Consider the following 17,244-nt stretch of genomic DNA (forward strand, 5'->3'; position numbering starts at 1 on the left):
GAACGGTAAAGTTCAATACTGATTTGTTTATTAGAGTTGATACAGTATAGTATACACAGCTAGGTAAAATTGAGAAGTCACTACGTCTATACACATTAATATAGACAAACTTACAACTGAGGCAGTCAAAAAGAAGTGTGATCAGAGGAAAGGATTGGCACGTGCGATGTCATGTTTGGAGAAGGCAATTGGAAGTGTATTTGGGCCAACGACATCGGACCACTCAGTTTCCTACTGAGCTCCGCATTAGAAAATGCAGAAGTATACGGAAACTGTGGAATTCGTGAACAGCAGACGCATAAACACTTGCATCAGTGCTTGAGTGTATGAGGTCAAATGAGCAATTGTTAACATCAAAAAGTGCGTCTTTCGCGCCCATGAAATTCCCTTTTTATATTGCTTCATCGGAAGCATGGTCTGCGGCAAAATCCTGCAAATAAGGTCATTGTAGACTAGTGCCTCTGCACCAACAAATTCTGAGGAAGTTGTCCAGCCTGGCCAACTAATCGCACAGGTACAGTGCAAACTATACCGATACGACACGACCTCTCGCCGATCTTCTACTACGACAAGGAGATGATTTTGGGTACGGTGGTAGAGCCGGCTTTGGAGAGGATAACGAAATTCTCATGTAAGTCACGATGTAAACTTTCCAAATCCAGATAGGTTGTGCTTTAGTCCAAACAGATGCCAGTTGGTATGAACGCGTGATCATGCTTTAGTCTCGCCCACTTAATCCTGCGGAGAGAAGAAACTCGTTCATGATGAGGACCTACTGAAAATACAGTATGTCCATTTTAAGCTAAGGAAGCGCGTACTTGGCTTTAAGCCGTTTGAAATGTATACAGATCATACGCCGTTGCGCAAGCGGCATCGTCACCACGTCTCTCACAGGAAATGGGAAGAGAGTCCATTCAATTTTGCCGAGTATATCTTCGAGGCTAGATATAAGCAAGGTCGGCTTAATAAGCTGGTGGATGCACTTATTTGTAGCCCCGACTATCAATGGCATTGCCAATCGATGAGGCAAAACGCACAGCTAATATCAGCCCGGCTCTCTTCGTACCAAAATTAGCGATGCTATTTGAATAAGACTGAGCGACGTGAGCAGTATGCGCGACCCTTGGTTGAAAATCAATTTGCTTGAATTAACGCTTCGATACCAGAGACGGCCAAAACACACAAGAAAAAGTAGTGGAGCACAAATTTTATTGAATGTAGTTAACTTCTCTGAAATGCACTGTGGTCTGTAAGACTAAATTGTAATCGCGCTACTTAGAACCGCTCGAGACTGCAGCAATGAAAGGATTGGGTTGTGCTCTTAAAGCAAACACATTCTGTGTTCTACTGAGCCTAATAAAGTCATGTCACGATCCCATTTTACCGAGACAGTTGGGTGTGAAGAACTCTGTTGAAGGTGAAGGAGCGTTTTTATCATCCCTCCGCTCCGAATCCGAAGCTGCGACGCAGTTCTGAATTATTTTGGAGATACTTCATGCCAGACAGTGCAATGGTGAACTCGAAAAGCATATTCGAGGTCTGACACATTGCAGTTTCGGACGCAAGTCATGAGTCTCAGAGTGAGACGACGTCCCGCCACAACCTAGTGACAATGAGGTCTAGCTTTAAGAGGGCTGAACTTCGCCGGCATTTCTTGATGAGCACGCGGTGGTCCTTTTACGCAGAACGCTTAGTGGGCGGGTGGGTATATTAGGGCTGTGTCAGCATTTAGTGAAGAAGGCGCGATTACACTCAGTTGAATACTTAAAGATTTCGAGGTCCTACGGCATAATTTTCCTGGTGTCTTGGGCGCTTACGACCTGCTGTACTCTCGGCTATAATCTCCAGCGAGTAAAAGGTAACCTTGTGGTTAGTATGAGACAAGTTATATCAGCTGTCTCATGGAGATTTGCGGTGCTGGAATCAGCAGGAGCTGGGGGTGATGGAATTTCGTCTCGACGTCCGTTTTTTACTTTGTAAAGTCAAGCATGAGACGACGGTAAAGACGGGTACCCTCCTCCCTGAAGCTGGTTTGTAAGACAAATGAGGCGACTCACTTTTCTCACCCAGTGCACTCCCGACTGCTATAAGTATTCTAGGACCATCTCTCATGGAGATTTAGAGTTTTCACCAACCGCTGCTGATAAAGCACAGGTAGTTGGCCTGAGGAGCGAGTAACTGTAAGTTTAGAAGGCAGGCGGAGCGACTTTTCGGAATCAACTTTGCTCTCGATGCCCAGACTGAGGTGGATTAGCATCCCATCAGTGTGTCGAGCAGAATTAGAAGGTTTAAACCACAATAATGCAGTGATGAACTGGAGTTCAAGAGTTGGCAATAAGCTTTCGCATTTAGATGAACATTCTGGGCCGTGGTCAGCGAATTAAAAATCGTTAAAGATTCCACGGAAGGATATCTTTTCCTGTGGATGAGAATGGTCGCGAGGTTCAAGGCTTGTGTAGCAGGTAGGCTGAGCGCAGTGAGCGCCTCATTCTTGGGGGGCGGCTAGGCTCAATGTTGTTAGATGTGGGAGAAGGTGTTTGGACAAGAATTACAGGATTGCTACAATCGTTTCTCGCTCGTGAGCACCGTAGCACTATATCCAAGGTTGTCGGTTTCGAGAATCGCGCCGTCTGCAAGGGCTTGCTGATCCAAGTTTCTGGTGCGCGAGAGGTTACTCCCAGAGCAAGTACAATCTGGGTAGCAGGCACGATAGAAGGCACAGGGCCGAGAGAGACTCCTTGTGCAGAAGTCGCTTTTGTGCAGTGTTATAAGTGACAAAATAAATGTGGGCTCTAGTAAGGTCCGCACCTTAGCGGGGGTATAACGGGGTAAGCCCACTTATCTTGTATATTTATTCATTATACATGTGGGATAACTGTTTTAATTTAACGCCTTACAATTGGGCGGGACTTATATTGCACTTAGTGTAATTACAGAATATTCGGAAGTACCAAAGTATCAGACGACGAAGCTATAAAATAGGGGTCCGTGGTATATATGGGCTGCCAGCTGCAAGATCAGAAAATATATTTTTACTTCTACACGAGGTTGTAAGACGTATATTTCTAGCAGTACTCAAGGAACTAAATGTGCTCTCGAAGTACCAGAGGTAAATAGACAACTAATTCCGTTAGAAGATCTCCAATCTGCTTCAGCAGGGAGCGCACCAATCTAGCCTCGGTGAATTTATTAATCTGGGCTTTTCGAGTAAAGCATATGTGCAAAGTGCACGGCAACTCCAGTGCACTACTGCTGTCAGTACAGTAATATCAGTAAGATGCAGCCAGGTTGTTCCTCGAAAGAGATCGCGGCTAACTGATGGTCATTTTTTCTCTGAGATCCGTGATTGTGTTCAACATGGTGAGTATCAGATTGAATATGTCGAACAGAAATCGCCGACAGACAAATGTACAGACGGAATGTGTGTGTCGCGCGAGAATATTCCTTCATTTGTGGAACCGCAGTGTGAAGCGAAATGCTCCATTTCACCGTATTTTTTAATAGTGTTACATTTGACACCGCCTCAAAGCAATAGTTGGTTGGGGTACGGTTGTTGATATATATTGACTTATTGATTTCATCCTGTAGTTACTGCGCCACAAAATGACATATTTTATTTTGAAGATATTGGACATCGTGCGCCGAGTACGCGGCGCTATAGCTGAAAGATAGAGGCATAAGCAATGAGCAGATTCCGGAGCTAGGCGAATAACATTTGCAGCGAGTATATAGATTGACGCGATTAATCTACAAACACTCGCTAATCACGTACTTACACATGCAGTGTCTGAAGTCTATATGAAAAATGGCGTTCCCGTTACATCGGACTGTTCACGGTCTTCGTCAGAATAAGGTAAGACTATATAAAATTTAGAAGTGCGAGCACATTCTGTGCTCTACGAGGACTCGTTGATGCCACATCACCTTTTCGCGCCTACACACCATCCGGATGTGAAGCGCTTTGTTAAACAGGAAGCAGCGACATAACCAATCCATGTACTCCAGTAACATCCGCGCTAGTGCATCACAATGGCTCTGAACTGCATGGGATAATTCATACGATGGTATAGCTCAGTCAGTGTATCCGAATTGTGACGCAACTCAGTGATGGTAACACGCTTATACTCTCTAAGAGAGTTGACATACCGCAGAATTTCGAGATCCCGCGAGGGCCAACCGCGAAAGGATCGTCGTCAGCCAAGTGCTCGAAAAGCAAGGGGTAGTCCGCTTTCATGTGGACCGTATGGTATTCGGCGGATCGGCGATATGACGAACGTTAATGAAGTAAATGGGAGATATTTTCACACTGCCAGCGCAAGAGAGTTTGAGGTCCCAGTTCGGCAAGATTGTCTTGACGATTTTATTCCATATGACCTGAAGCATTCTCAGTTCTTATCACCTCGCGTGAAAAGACAGTGTAGCCAAACGCAGCGCGCTTTTTGGCGTCCTACCAAATTTTGAGTTTACTCGGCTATAATCTGCATCAACAGGCCCATGGCGCTAATCAAAGATGTTACTACCAAAAACTTTAGGTCGTGAGCATCTACCTTGACGCTTATGTTGTGTTTAATACATTGCAAAGTCAAGCATAAAAAAACGATCCAGTGTGACTGTCGATTTGTAAGGCTGTAAGACGATTAATACGACTTGTGTTCCTCTTCGAGTGCGCAAATTGATCGCGATACTATTCAGTTGTTTTCAGCATTCTGTACACAACGTACGGTTCTCATTGAGGTACAAAGTTACGCCAACTCAGGTGTGCTTTGGGATCTCTGAGAGGTAGTGCCCCGAGAGACAAAAAACGGAGCAGATTATACCACTCAGTTTGCTGTATACTTGAGCAGAAGGTTTGCTTGCAAGATGTGCGTTTGAATGCCTTTTTCGGTGGAACATGCAAGTTCTGATAGGTTCAACTCGTTCCATGACGCGACAGGACCTGAGGATGTCATTGTGACTCTTTCCTTGCAGACGGGCAAGCTTCGGTTAGGCTGGGTGTCGTCATGAGCTTTGCCGCTTAATGTTGTGACACAAGAAAAATCGGGTATGAAGCGCGTAGATTGCGCGTGGGAGCACTCATTCCCGAGAGGGGATCAGCTTTAAGGCTTCTATTGTGAACGGAATTGACGGTTTGAAGTTCGCAAATCAATATGATCGTTTTTTACATGAAGCACCTTGGCCTCATCACCCGGAATATATTTGAGGTCGTCGGTCGCAAAACCCGTGTCATTTCGAGAGAAATATTGAGCCATGGAAATGCACCAGATAAAGTATCTCCGATGTGGACGAGGCTTAAGAAGCAGGTATTATACATGCTCAAGAAGAAGATATATCTCAAGTGCAGTGGGGTCCTTGTTGAGCGCTCACTTTTGCGAATATCACAATAAAACAAATGATGTTGATCTCCAAAGTAGCTCCGTACTATGGTTGACGTGTGACGGCGCACGCGCGATATTATGAAGCACGGGGCGCTTTTGTGCAAAGCTCAAATCCTTCAGAGTATTAATACTGAAGAGGACGAGGGGGCTTTGGAAAGGAGAGTCCGCGTGACTGTTAGCCTCACACCATGCAGTACATTGTATTTATTATTGAAGATAGTAAAACAGATATTATAGTGCTGAATCAAGTTAGAATTCAATTTGATACACGTCGCCTACGAAATTATGAGCAAAACTTAATCCAAACCACATGACAAACCCTCGGCTCCGCACTTGGGTGAAAAGTACGAACCTAGCGTCTGTGCGTTGTTACGCGGGCTTTTTAGTCAAAAATCTTCTTTGCAAAGTACACTGTAACACTGTTGATGTTTTAAACCAGAAAAAACCGTATTTGATTTAGGATGAGAAAAAATATTGTGGACTCAGTGAAATTCTCATGTTGGTGGGAAAGGTGTGACGGAGTACGTATTAACTCTGTTGCCCCTCCAGCTTAGAGTGGAGGTAATAGTAAAGACAACGTATATGTCAGACTGTTATGTGCGCACAAATAACACCTTCATTTAACTAGACAGCCTATACTATTGTACAAGTGTACAAAAACTGCGATTAACTTTTTGTATTATTGCACAAAATATAAAGGTGTCAAAGTATGGGAACCAATGAAGACGATGGTCATCAGTATAGAATCGGTCTGCGGGACACATGTGCTGTTAAGTTTACGAGAAACAAAAACAAAACTTTATAATCGGATATAGTAAAGCAAATATGTTCATACTAGCTTCAATAATAACAATCTCAAGTACAAAGCAATATCAAGTACAAAGCAATATCAAGTACAAAGCAATCAAAGTACCAAGTAACTCCAGAGTCTATCGTTTCTGCTCCTAGTAAGTGTAGTGAGCGTTTGCCAACTCGGATAGCTTCAGTCAAGGCGATCAGCAGTCGCATTGCACTCGATAAAACACGTAGTCAATCCGACGACCGAATCATAAAAAAAGCCAGCCTAGCACAAGATCTTTAATTTCCTGTTCTCGACACAACTGGATCACACTTTTTAACTGATATCTATCTTTGATCCAGATCCCGACGGGGACAGAGAAGAGGTAGCAAAGGCTCGAGTGGGAGCGTTTTCTAGCTTCAAAAAATTACTGCTGAGACATCTCCAGAAACACCCCAATCCGGGCGTCAGTGGAAGGTTCACATGACCCATTAAGTGCCCGCTACTGTTGGGCGTCCTGCCCTTAAAGAGAAATCTGTATCTGAAACTCGGGTGACTGTGAATTCGGTCATGCTCCAAATGAATCAATCGCGCGGAAGAATATGCACTAATATGCAGTACATTTCTATCAGGGGCATTTATTAGCATGGAAAATGTCAAAGCGACAAATGACGCGGTTTGTGCTCCAACTTACCAGGCGTACTGTGTGAGTTCATAATTCTTATCTACTCAACCGGTTAGTAAAAGCTGGTGGACATTGACCAAACGTTGACATCTGTATTTGTCACGACGGCGGCGGACCAATTATCGATATTGGTACAATTTTCTTATCTAGAAGGTCCCCGCGTAGATTCTGCTCGCATTGATAATATCTACGTGCAGTTAACCGCTTTAGGAAAAAGCAGTACAAATTGCATTCAATGCCCGACACAAATATCAAGCCACATTGACCGGTTGCATGGCAAACGGTGAAGGCTACACTAGAGGTAGTAGACCACAGTTACAATAAAAATGAAAGGGATTGATCTCTTAGCTGCCAAACTGAATTGTGGTACTCGCAGATGCAAATTACACGCATTTGTACCTTCGTGCCCCCCCTCTCTGTGAATAGGTGCGAAGAGTCAATATTCGATACAGGATTTCCTGACAATTTATCGCGGGTAAGCATTGAGTCTTAGTATGCGCATGCGGTCTATCGAGAAAAATGTGAGCTCTGTCGCGCTTTGTACATGGTGAGGATAGTAAAACCCAGCCCACAAATGGTGGCTTTATCTAGGAAATTTGAGTCTCACACCTCACAGTCCTTGATTGCCAACATCAACCATCAGATTTCATGCGATCGAAAAAGGTCCTAGAACGTCTTGTCGTTACATACGACGGGTGACTGTTGAATATAGTAGCCAGTAAGTGTAAACATTAATTGCACCAAAGCACGAATACAATATTCATGCTTTTTGTGATGAGAATGTGTTGAGTGTTCTGTCAAACTTCCTTGTGAGCTTTGCAGTGCAGTGAAAGTGTTGCCTCGTCTTGGGCCAGGATTTATGATTTGATCTCTAGATATGGTATGGCTTGAACAACTTACGTCACGCCTCGACGCGAAGTTGAGATCTTTAGGTGCCACGCATTTTATTCTAGTGGGCCTCGATGATTCATGAACCACTGCTAGTAAGAAGACGCAATTCTGGAAATTACTATAGCTTCGATGCATATTCTAGGATCGTTCGAACTTTCTAGCACATCGCCTACTAAGTGCCTAGAGAAGAGCTTAGAAAAGACAAAAAAGCAGTCATTCACAATGCCATGATTAAATAAAATTTAATCGTCGTATATCACGGTCTCCAAAGGGCGTCTCGCCGGTACAGAGGTGAACGACAATGTGTTGTGATGTATTTGATGGGTTAGCTAGAGGCAGCTGTAAGCTGGTATCTTGTGTGCCAGACCCGGGATCGTGGTCTTCTGAGTGTAAAATATCCTGTGGAACGGAGAGTAAGAGTTGCAGGTGAAAGTATCAGGCCGTGAGGCAATCAAGGATGATTCGTCCTTGTCATGAAATGGTACTACTGAGTCAGCACTACCGCGCGATGCGCTCACTGTGCAGAGCAGTAAAATTCACGTGTGTGTGGCGAGAAAGATATCATTCCCGTGAACAAAGTGATCGGATAGCTCTAGAGATGCTTAGCCCCCTACCCCCCGGCAGAAGCTCTTATAGTGAGAAGATCTATATTACTTGAAGATGTGCGCAAAACATGCAAATGATTAGAGGAGGAACTGGGCTCGTTATCCGCCATGGAGAAATCTCTCATTGAAGATATTATCAGAGCATTGTGTGCGAAAAGCTGACAGCTACTGCGAGCAAGATCTCTGACTGTAGTTTGTTATACCAGGAAAACTCGCTTATATACCGCCGACATTCAGCCGACTAGTGACACAGCTGCTCAGGCCATGTCGTGGCTATGCGCAACGGTATATCGACGATGTATTCATCCATACCCATGCAGAGCAATTTGTTGTCCGATATGGTAATCCAACTTGCGCATTTGCGAGCAGTGCTCGAGTGTATGCGCTCTAACTGGGCCCGATCGCGATAAAATCGTTTTATACATATAACACAAGTGCAACATTTAAGCCATAAGTCGAGTAAAAATTGAAAAGTTATATGCCACGAATCTCTCTCGTGTGAGGCTTTAGTGAGTCAATAATCCACCCTTCCAGAAAGTAGAAGTTATATGGAGCGGGCACAAAGATGTGCTAGCAACCGTGTAGGACATCGCATTGTCCGAAAATATTGACAATGGTATTGCCAAGCGCTTAACAGAGCTCGGAAAGAAGAATCAGCAGTGAGCTATGATTCCATACAGAGACAGCTGAGAGAGCTTGATAAATGCGGTGTTCCTGCTGAGACAGTATTGTGCGATTTTACGTTGCGTCGTGCTCTTCAAAGAATGACCGTCCTAAAGGACATTTTGTATCAGCTATTGGCTGGTGTCTCTCGTGCCAGAATCGGCGTAGAGTAAGCGCGACCATGTATCGCGGTCTCACGTAACAGGGCTGTTGTAGACGGATGACGATCAATCGCAAGCAGAAGAGTCTTAAGATGAGGTGATCAAGAATAGTTAGTGCTTTTTGCGATGAAACAGTATTGCTGAGTCAGTACTACCGTATGAGGCGCTTACTGTGCGGAGCAGTGAGCGCCACGAGTCTGGGGTAGATCTTCTTGTTGATAGACTGTCAGGGATTGTGTATCCTTTCTCTTTATACCATAGAGGCTCTAATCGACTTACAAAATAATCACTTGGTGATGTATACGAGTAATTGCGCGATGGTAAAGTAGCCGATCTGGTCCTTTCGTACTGGAGAAGGAGCTAAGCTAATCATCCGTCATTAATGAATCTGTCGTGAGGAAAAGCTCAAAGCACTTATTGCGGAAAATGGATCGTAGAATTCCTTATAATTTCTCTTGAGATTAACACACGAGGTTGTTACAATAAAGGCTAGTAGACTAGCCGGTGACTCTGCTTTAGACGAATCGGGGAAAGTAGCTTGGCATAGCCAACTACTTGGACAAAGACAGAGCAAACGATACCAACATGACACGACACCTCAACAACATTTTTAAAACGATGTGAAATGGTGGTGGGGTGTGACAGAAGAAGCGACTATCAAGGCTATACAAAGCAGATCGTGCGTGCTCCAATTTTGGCCGTTTCGAACCCTTATCGGTCATTCCATGTCGTCTATGAGGCTCCGATCCTTGCTGTAGGCTACGCTTACATCAAGTAGATGTCGGTGACAAGAGCGCATAATCCCGTCTGAGACTCGCCAGCTTATTGAAAGTACTGTTGTCAGTCTGCACCGCTATTTTTTCATTCAAAGGCTTGCTGTAGCTTAGCTCCGCTTCATTGAAACACCACGTGTAGTGATACGGCATGATGGGGGCCCCAAACACAAGATTATGTCCGATGACATGATAATCTTCAACAACCGCCACCACGGGAAGACATACTGATCAATGAGCTCAGCAAATTGGCGGTCCGATATGTATAAGCGGGTAAATACATATGTGCGCACGTTTCAAATGTGCCAACGATTTAGCGCTCGTCACATACGTCTGCATCTATTACGAGCCTGCTGAATTCGGCAAAGTGCTGGCACTCCATAAGTATGTATATAATTCTCGAAGTTTTCAACTGCGTGTCTCGTGATACCGGTATTGTGGTCTTTGTGGATTGCCCGAGTATCTTTACAAGTCTTAATTCTGTCAGCAATGCTAGAATACAGCCAAGTTGATGTACGACAGTATCTTTTTCGCCAACACGGCTTGCTGGTGCTCATTGTATCAGATAGAGACGTCCGTTTTACATAAGAGTGTTGGCAAATTTCATACAAAACTAGACACCACTTCGAAAATGCTTACCCTAACCACTAGCAAACAGGTGGTCATATAAAATGCAGTTATAGCTTGCTAGACGACAAACTCTAAATCATCGCAGTGCCAAAGCAAATTTCTTTCGCATTGTGTCGGCGTTGTATAACGCAGTGCGTCCCTATATAGGCTTTACCCTTTCAAATCGATGGTTTGCACAACCCCGGCTCTGATTTGCGTTCGCCAAGAAGCTTCTCTAGGCTTGGAAGGAGAGACGCTTTCAATCCAATTGGACTTGCTGATATCAATCAAGATAAACTTCGTTGTACAATTAACTTTGTTTCAATGAGTTTGATCGTCATGCGACAGAAGTGCTACGCTACGAGTGAGAATCAAGTGATCAGAAGCAATAACGACAGGCACAACACACAAATGTGAAGTCAAGCAAGATTCTTTAATCTATCTACACGTGCAGTATCATACTTAATAGCGAGTGCGCTACATCGAACCGTTCCTGGTCACATCAAAGCAGGAATTCGGTCATACCTCAATTAGATCCATGTGTTAAATTTATGACTCTTGAAGCTATATTCAGATATCGCTCTTACAAGCCAGTCGAATGTGAAGGGCTGTATCATAGGCTGCAGTTTATAGCATCTCCGCCATAAACTGCAGCCTCTACTATAAGGAATCGACGCAGTGCAATGATCAATTCATCCGAACCACGATCCATCTTAGATCCGGACGCACAGCGTGACTTTTGAAGAGAGTAAAACTGCCACCACACTCGATACAGCACTAAGAAAACAGCCGCGGAGGGGGTCGTTCTTCACCTGGATCAATCGATGTGCAAGGGGTCATCCAATCTCGCGTGGAACATTTTTTCAACTGCCGTATACAGCAATTCTGTTGCCAATATCTGATGGCGTAAACGAGAAATCCTTTATGCGAAAGCTGATCAAAGTTTGAGGCTCCACGTTTCTGGGATTATCTTTTTGACGTGAGAGTGCACCAGGCCGCTTACGGCCTGGTGCACTCTCGGCCTTTGTCGACGAAAAGAGGCAGAGTCGCCTGTCGTAGTGTGAGAGGCGATCGATCTTGCGCTGATAGGAGCCTCGGTCGGTAGCTCTTATAGCTTATTTGTCCGGACGAGCAGATATGTAAATAGCAGCAGCTTGAAGTGGTAGGCTATCATCTCGAAGTCTGCGACGAGGTTTGTACTTTGCAAAGTCAACAATGTAGGTAAATATTGTTTTCACAGAAGCGGCTTTGTAGAGCCTCTAGATGAATGCGGCGGTGCGATTTCTTCAACCAGTGTGCATTTACATATGCTACTCATCACACACCCCAACAATCAGTACTTTGGGAACATCTCTAATGGTGGACTCGGGTCATTTCCAGCCGGTGGCGCTCGAAGTGCAGTCATTACTCCTAAGAAATTATGACCAGCGGGGTAAGAAATCACTTGCAGAGTTACTAGCTCTTAATTATTTCCGTCTCGGCGTAAGCTGAAAAATCACGCGCATAGCACTGAATATTGCTTCTCTTGCCGCGCTTTAACACCTTAGATAGTTTCAAGAGAATTAATAAAATGTCGTGCCATGTCAGAAAATCTTGCTTTGAATCTGGGCTATATGCCGCCGGGGCCAAGCCACTCTCTTAAGTTATTATGGGGCAGAACACAGGTCTATCAATGCTGGCCTTGATACTTACGAATCTAAGTCTGACATTACTTTATAATAATATAGATAAGAAGAAGGCAAGTCTGTAGGCACAGATAGAATTGCTGAATATCTTATACACGAGACAGCGTTTTTCGCTGTCAGATTCTCAACGTCAAGTTGAAGGCTCGACGTGTTCTTCAGCACATGATTCTTGTTGTCTCGGTGTAAGACTCATATATATCGTGTCCATTTTCAGCCTCTTCAATGCTCCCGTATACTATCTATTGGTTGCTAACGACTGTGAGAGATCAACCACTCGTATCTCTCAGCCGAGAACGAAGGGGTAGAAAATGCGCAAATACACAATCATGTAACATCTGTAAGCAACATAAAGTTGCTCAGCCGTGAAGTTGCTCAGCAGTGAAGTAAAGCTCTTGATTCTTCTTCAGCGTACACAGATCATTTGCTTCTAACGCGGTTATAATGCGTCAGCTTCCAATTTGGCTTCGTCACTCATCGCACGGAAAATATTTTCACATTCAATGCGACACCACCGCTTCCTTGAAAGCGTAAGGATGACAACGGAAGGTCTAGTTGCGAGCTACACCAGTTTGAAGACATTCTATGAAAATTGTAATCGCTTCTCCCTTCGGAAGAAAATTAACGCCATTACAGCGATATATGAACACTAACTTCCTGGATATAGTCCGCGAGCTCTCGACTTCTCTCACACGAACATTACACACTCGATACCCCTGATTACGCAGTGCGATCACCTGTGACATATTTCGATTCAAATCTGTCGATGGTGTCTCTTCACAAAGATACTGCGTATTAATGTGCGCAGCCTCCTAACCTCGAGAGCGCAAGTGAAACTTTTTCTGCTTAACGTATGTGCAAAAAAAATCTTCCCATCCGAGGGGGATTACTCTGTTCCTGCCTTCAAAAGCCTGGACTCTCCACACTTGTTGCCTCATGGCGGATGCCATCTGTTCTTCCACGAGCATTCAGTTGTGTAGCGCATTCTTGTTGCTGGTGAATGGCCCCAGGCGTCTTCTGACCCTCGACCGCTAAAACCTGAATCTTTCGTTGCCCACAATCGGTACAAGGATTTCGCTTGTACCAAATTGTTCCGGAGATAGGAACTATTCACACAAAGGGTGCAGCCTCTTCATGACTCGGTTGTGAGAAATATTGAAGTGCTACCATGTGCAACGAGTTTGTCGGACGCTTTGCAAAAAAAGGCCTCGACTGAAAGATATCGCCTCATGAGCGCACAGAGGATCAGCTTGTTAGATTGACCTTGGAACGAAAGCCAGAGTCTCTAACGTAAGTAGTTTCTAAACTGCTTGGCTATCTAATGAATAACGTGTGCTTAATGTCCGATCCAGACGAATACTTGATATCACGTTTTACCCTATCAGAAGCTTACCTGTACCAAGGTCCTCAATTAACGGTCTCTTTCATCTTTGTAAGTATTAATTTGTTTTCAAAATCACACAAAGAGTGCTATACAATTCACAATATCGTGTTTGCACGGTTACACGAAACTGCCTCACAATTTTAGATAGTTCTGCAAGCTCAGAGGTGAAGAAGTGTTGGTACCATTCTACGACGATGGAACTGAGATGTAATGGGTGGGACACGTGACTATCAGAGCAACAACATATAGTCAGTTAAAGGAAAAATTGTATTTAAATGTAATGTCACTCTTGACATAGAAAACACTAAATAACTAGCTGCTTGCGATTCCGCTCCTGGGTGGTGTGTACGTGCCCATCCTCTGTGCATCTGTCAGCGCTGGTGGTGATGTGAGTGGAAGGATCCTTTATGCAAAGTACACAGCAACACTGTTGCAAGTACCGTGATAAAGTATCATGATTAGTTCTCGATAAGGATGAGAGTGATGGTACGTTGATTCTGTGCCACGTCGGCGGTTATTGTGGGTATCACTAAAAGGATGTATATTTCCCGACGAATAACAATTGGTCGCAATTAGGTGTCTCACCACTTAAGAAATAATCGGATCCTGTATACTACATATTTGCATTTTTTAATGCTTTTTACCTTCAGATAAGAACTCCCTCTACTCGTAGCCTCAGATTGAAAATGCGTCTCTACGGTACAGTGTTGAAATCTTCGCGGCCATGGCTTGCCGCTGTTGCCATACCTGCTACAATGGGTGTAACGTATATATCGCAACAACGCGGTTCCAGCCGTTGCAAGGGTTTTGTCCCCGCGTCCGAGTTCCTGTACAAACCATTGTCCGAGGACAAGACATCAAAGAGCAGCATCGAGTTCAACACCAAAGCTCCATTACCGAAGCGTATGGAGGCGCTCATCTTGCGCGTTCAGGACGAGATTTGTGCAGGTATTGAGGCCTTAGATGGCAAAAAGTTTATCGAGGATAAGTGGGAACGTGAAGGTCACGGCGGGGGTGGCCGTAGTCGGGTCTTGCAAGATGGCAATGTTTTTGAAAAAGCTGGTGTGGGTATATCTATCATTCACGGGACGCTTCCACCCGCTGCCGCAAAAGAGATGACGGCCAGAGGCAAGGAATTAAAGGCAGGAGTCGATCTTCCCTTCTATGCGTGTGGAGTGAGTCTCGTGATGCATCCGCACAACCCGATGGCTCCGACAATCCATCTTAATTTCCGCTATTTTGAAGTGGAAACTGGATTGTTTGACGATGCTGGAAACTCGAAGAAAATTGGTTGGTTTGGCGGTGGTGCAGACTTGACGCCCAGTTATCTCTTTGAAGAGGATGCCCGTCACTTCCATGCTGTGTACAAAACCCAACTGGATAAGCGCGATGCCGCTATCTATCCGAAGTGGAAGAAAGCGTGCGACGAGTACTTTTACATTCCTCACCGTCAAGAGTGCCGCGGTATTGGTGGTTTCTTTTTTGATGATCTTACTGATACGTCAGAGGATAACTTTCAAATGATTCGCAATTGTGCCAATTCCATGTTGGACGCCTATGTGCCAATTTTGGAAAAGCGAAAGGATATGCCATATACTCAACAGCAAAAGGAATGGCAACAAATTCGTCGTGGGCGGTACGTGGAATTTAACATCATGTATGATCGTGGAACAAAATTTGGTCTGTTAACCCCCGGGTCGCGTGTCGAGTCTATTCTCATGTCGTTGCCATTGACGGCTCGCTGGGAGTACATGAATAAGCCAGCACCTGGCTCATGGGAGGAGAGAACTCTTGAGGTGTTAAAAGATCCTGTAGATTGGCTCGATGTGCCTCGCGTCGACTTGGAAACGCTTTCGACGAATGAGCTGCTTAAGGAGCTCGCAAGAAGAAGTGAGTAATCTGAAACCCGAAGCTGTAGCGATTTGAAATACTTCTCAGTTCTGGCTGCCCTGATTTTCAGTTTTATTTTACAATTATTTAAAAAAAACTGGCTGGTCTATAGTCATTTTATTACTTAAGCGCAACTTGAACTTGGGTAAGGTCACGTCGTGACACTTTTGAGTGGCCCCGTTGTTGATATGCTATTGTCGAACGTATCTCGTAGCTTGCCATGCGCCTTGACGTTTGCCAAGGGTGTGCGCACCTTTGCATCCGAATCAAACCATGTCAATTTGGCTATGATAGGAACTGGTCGCATGGGACGCATTCGCTTGGCCGGAATGCAAAATGATCCTCGTATTTCAATCGCTGCAATCGTCGATCCGTTTGCCAGTGTCAATCAGCTGCAGGATATAAGTAGCCAGTATGGAAGTGAGTGCTTTACAACTCTTGCGGAGGCTGGCCGCGCCTTAAAGCAGAAAAAATGTGTAGTAAACGGTGTCTGGATCTCTTCACCAACTCCCACGCATTTACAACTCATTAACGACTGCGCCGACGGAATTCTGGGCAAAAATGTGAAGGCTATTGGCATTGAAAAGCCTGTTGCTGCCGTAGTAGACGAAATTGATGCGGCATACCACGTATGTCACAAGAACGACGTGAAACTCTTCTGCTCCTATCAGCGTCGGTTTGACCCGAGTTACCAGGCCCTCCGGGCTCAGTGTGTGGACAAGCAGAGCATCGGCAAGCTGCAGTCGATTCACACGGTTTTTCGTGACCATCCATGTCCGCCCATGGAGTTTCTAAAGACAGGTGGAGATCCATTTCACGACCTCGCAGTGCACGACATCGACTACGTTTGTGATCTAGTAGGCGAGTACCCGGAAAAAGTTTACGCGCACGGCACGAGCTTATCAGCTGAATTGAGAGAAGCAAACGTCATGGACAAGGCAAGTGTGTGGCTTGAATTTCCAAAAACGGGCGTGGTTTGCACAATGGATCTAAGTCGTAGTGCTGAGTATGGTTACGACCAAAGGATTGAAGTGGCTGGTGAACACGGCATGCTACAGGTGCTGAACCCGAGCAAAACCGCGACAGTACAGTCCATGAAGGCTGGCATTACTGTTGACACGCTATTCCACTCATTCCCAGAGCGCTTCCGTGAGGCGTATCTACTCGAACTCGACAGTTTCATCGGCGTGGTGCAAGGCAAAACGTACCCCCGTGTTCATTGGGGAGCTTCACGCATGAATACCATCATTGCCGAGGCTGCTCGCATTGCCGCGGTTGAGAAAAAGGTTGTCACCATCAAATATACTGGAAGCAAGCAAATGGCACCCGAATCTGACTCGATCTTAGAATGCGAGTACGAATTCTAAGGATCAGGTCGTGGCACTGAATCATGTTAGATCGTGTACTACAACTCGTAAAAGTAAGCTCGTGAATTGCTATTATCCACGTATCGGAGCGAGGTTCATTAGCAGCCGTGCTGTTACGATAACAATAAATGCATCACTGACGCTTCGTGATTATTCACTTGCTAACGTTCACCATTCAGCATTCAAAAAAATTGCGTCTTTTGACCACAGTTTGATATGCTGTTTCGTTTTTGTGTTTGTTTGTTCGCACGGTTTTTGTAGTTTGTTTATGTATGTGATACTTTTTTCGGTTTAGCCGACATTTTTGGCTAAACAGCGGTCTCGTAGGGTTTCGGGTTCACATTTCGCCCCCGTTTTGACTTCAACTCTCGCTGAAAATTG

General features: G+C 44.8%; 4 protein-coding genes across 4 annotated transcripts; all 4 read left to right on the forward strand.

Moving 5' to 3' along the window:
* Nucleotides 1-6,799: 6,799 nt before the first annotated feature.
* PHALS_01101 (uncharacterized protein) lies at nucleotides 6,800-7,125 on the forward strand (the record flags this gene model as incomplete). The annotated part of the gene is made up of 2 exons (XM_024730900.1): nucleotides 6,800-6,829; nucleotides 6,901-7,125. 2 exons carry the CDS (start codon nucleotides 6,800-6,802, stop codon nucleotides 7,123-7,125), a joined length of 255 nt encoding a protein of 84 aa, XP_024581132.1.
* Nucleotides 7,126-13,561: 6,436 nt separating this feature from the next.
* Nucleotides 13,562-13,817, forward strand: PHALS_01102 (uncharacterized protein; the record flags this gene model as incomplete). The annotated part of the gene is made up of 2 exons (XM_024730901.1): nucleotides 13,562-13,722; nucleotides 13,769-13,817. 2 exons carry the CDS (start codon nucleotides 13,562-13,564, stop codon nucleotides 13,815-13,817), a joined length of 210 nt encoding a protein of 69 aa, XP_024581133.1.
* A 544-nt stretch (nucleotides 13,818-14,361) lies between these two features.
* PHALS_01103 (coproporphyrinogen iii oxidase) lies at nucleotides 14,362-15,504 on the forward strand (the record flags this gene model as incomplete). Its single annotated transcript, XM_024730903.1, has 1 exon — nucleotides 14,362-15,504. One exon carries the CDS (start codon nucleotides 14,362-14,364, stop codon nucleotides 15,502-15,504), a length of 1,143 nt encoding a protein of 380 aa, XP_024581134.1.
* A 279-nt stretch (nucleotides 15,505-15,783) lies between these two features.
* Nucleotides 15,784-16,863, forward strand: PHALS_01104 (uncharacterized oxidoreductase yrbe-like; the record flags this gene model as incomplete). The annotated part of the gene is made up of 1 exon (XM_024730904.1): nucleotides 15,784-16,863. One exon carries the CDS (start codon nucleotides 15,784-15,786, stop codon nucleotides 16,861-16,863), a length of 1,080 nt encoding a protein of 359 aa, XP_024581135.1.
* Between the last annotated feature and the right edge of the window lie 381 nt (nucleotides 16,864-17,244).

Source organism: Plasmopara halstedii, assembly GCF_900000015.1.
Source record: "Plasmopara halstedii genome assembly, contig: Scaffold_1343, whole genome shotgun sequence".
Taxonomy (NCBI): Eukaryota; Oomycota; class Peronosporomycetes; order Peronosporales; family Peronosporaceae; genus Plasmopara; species Plasmopara halstedii.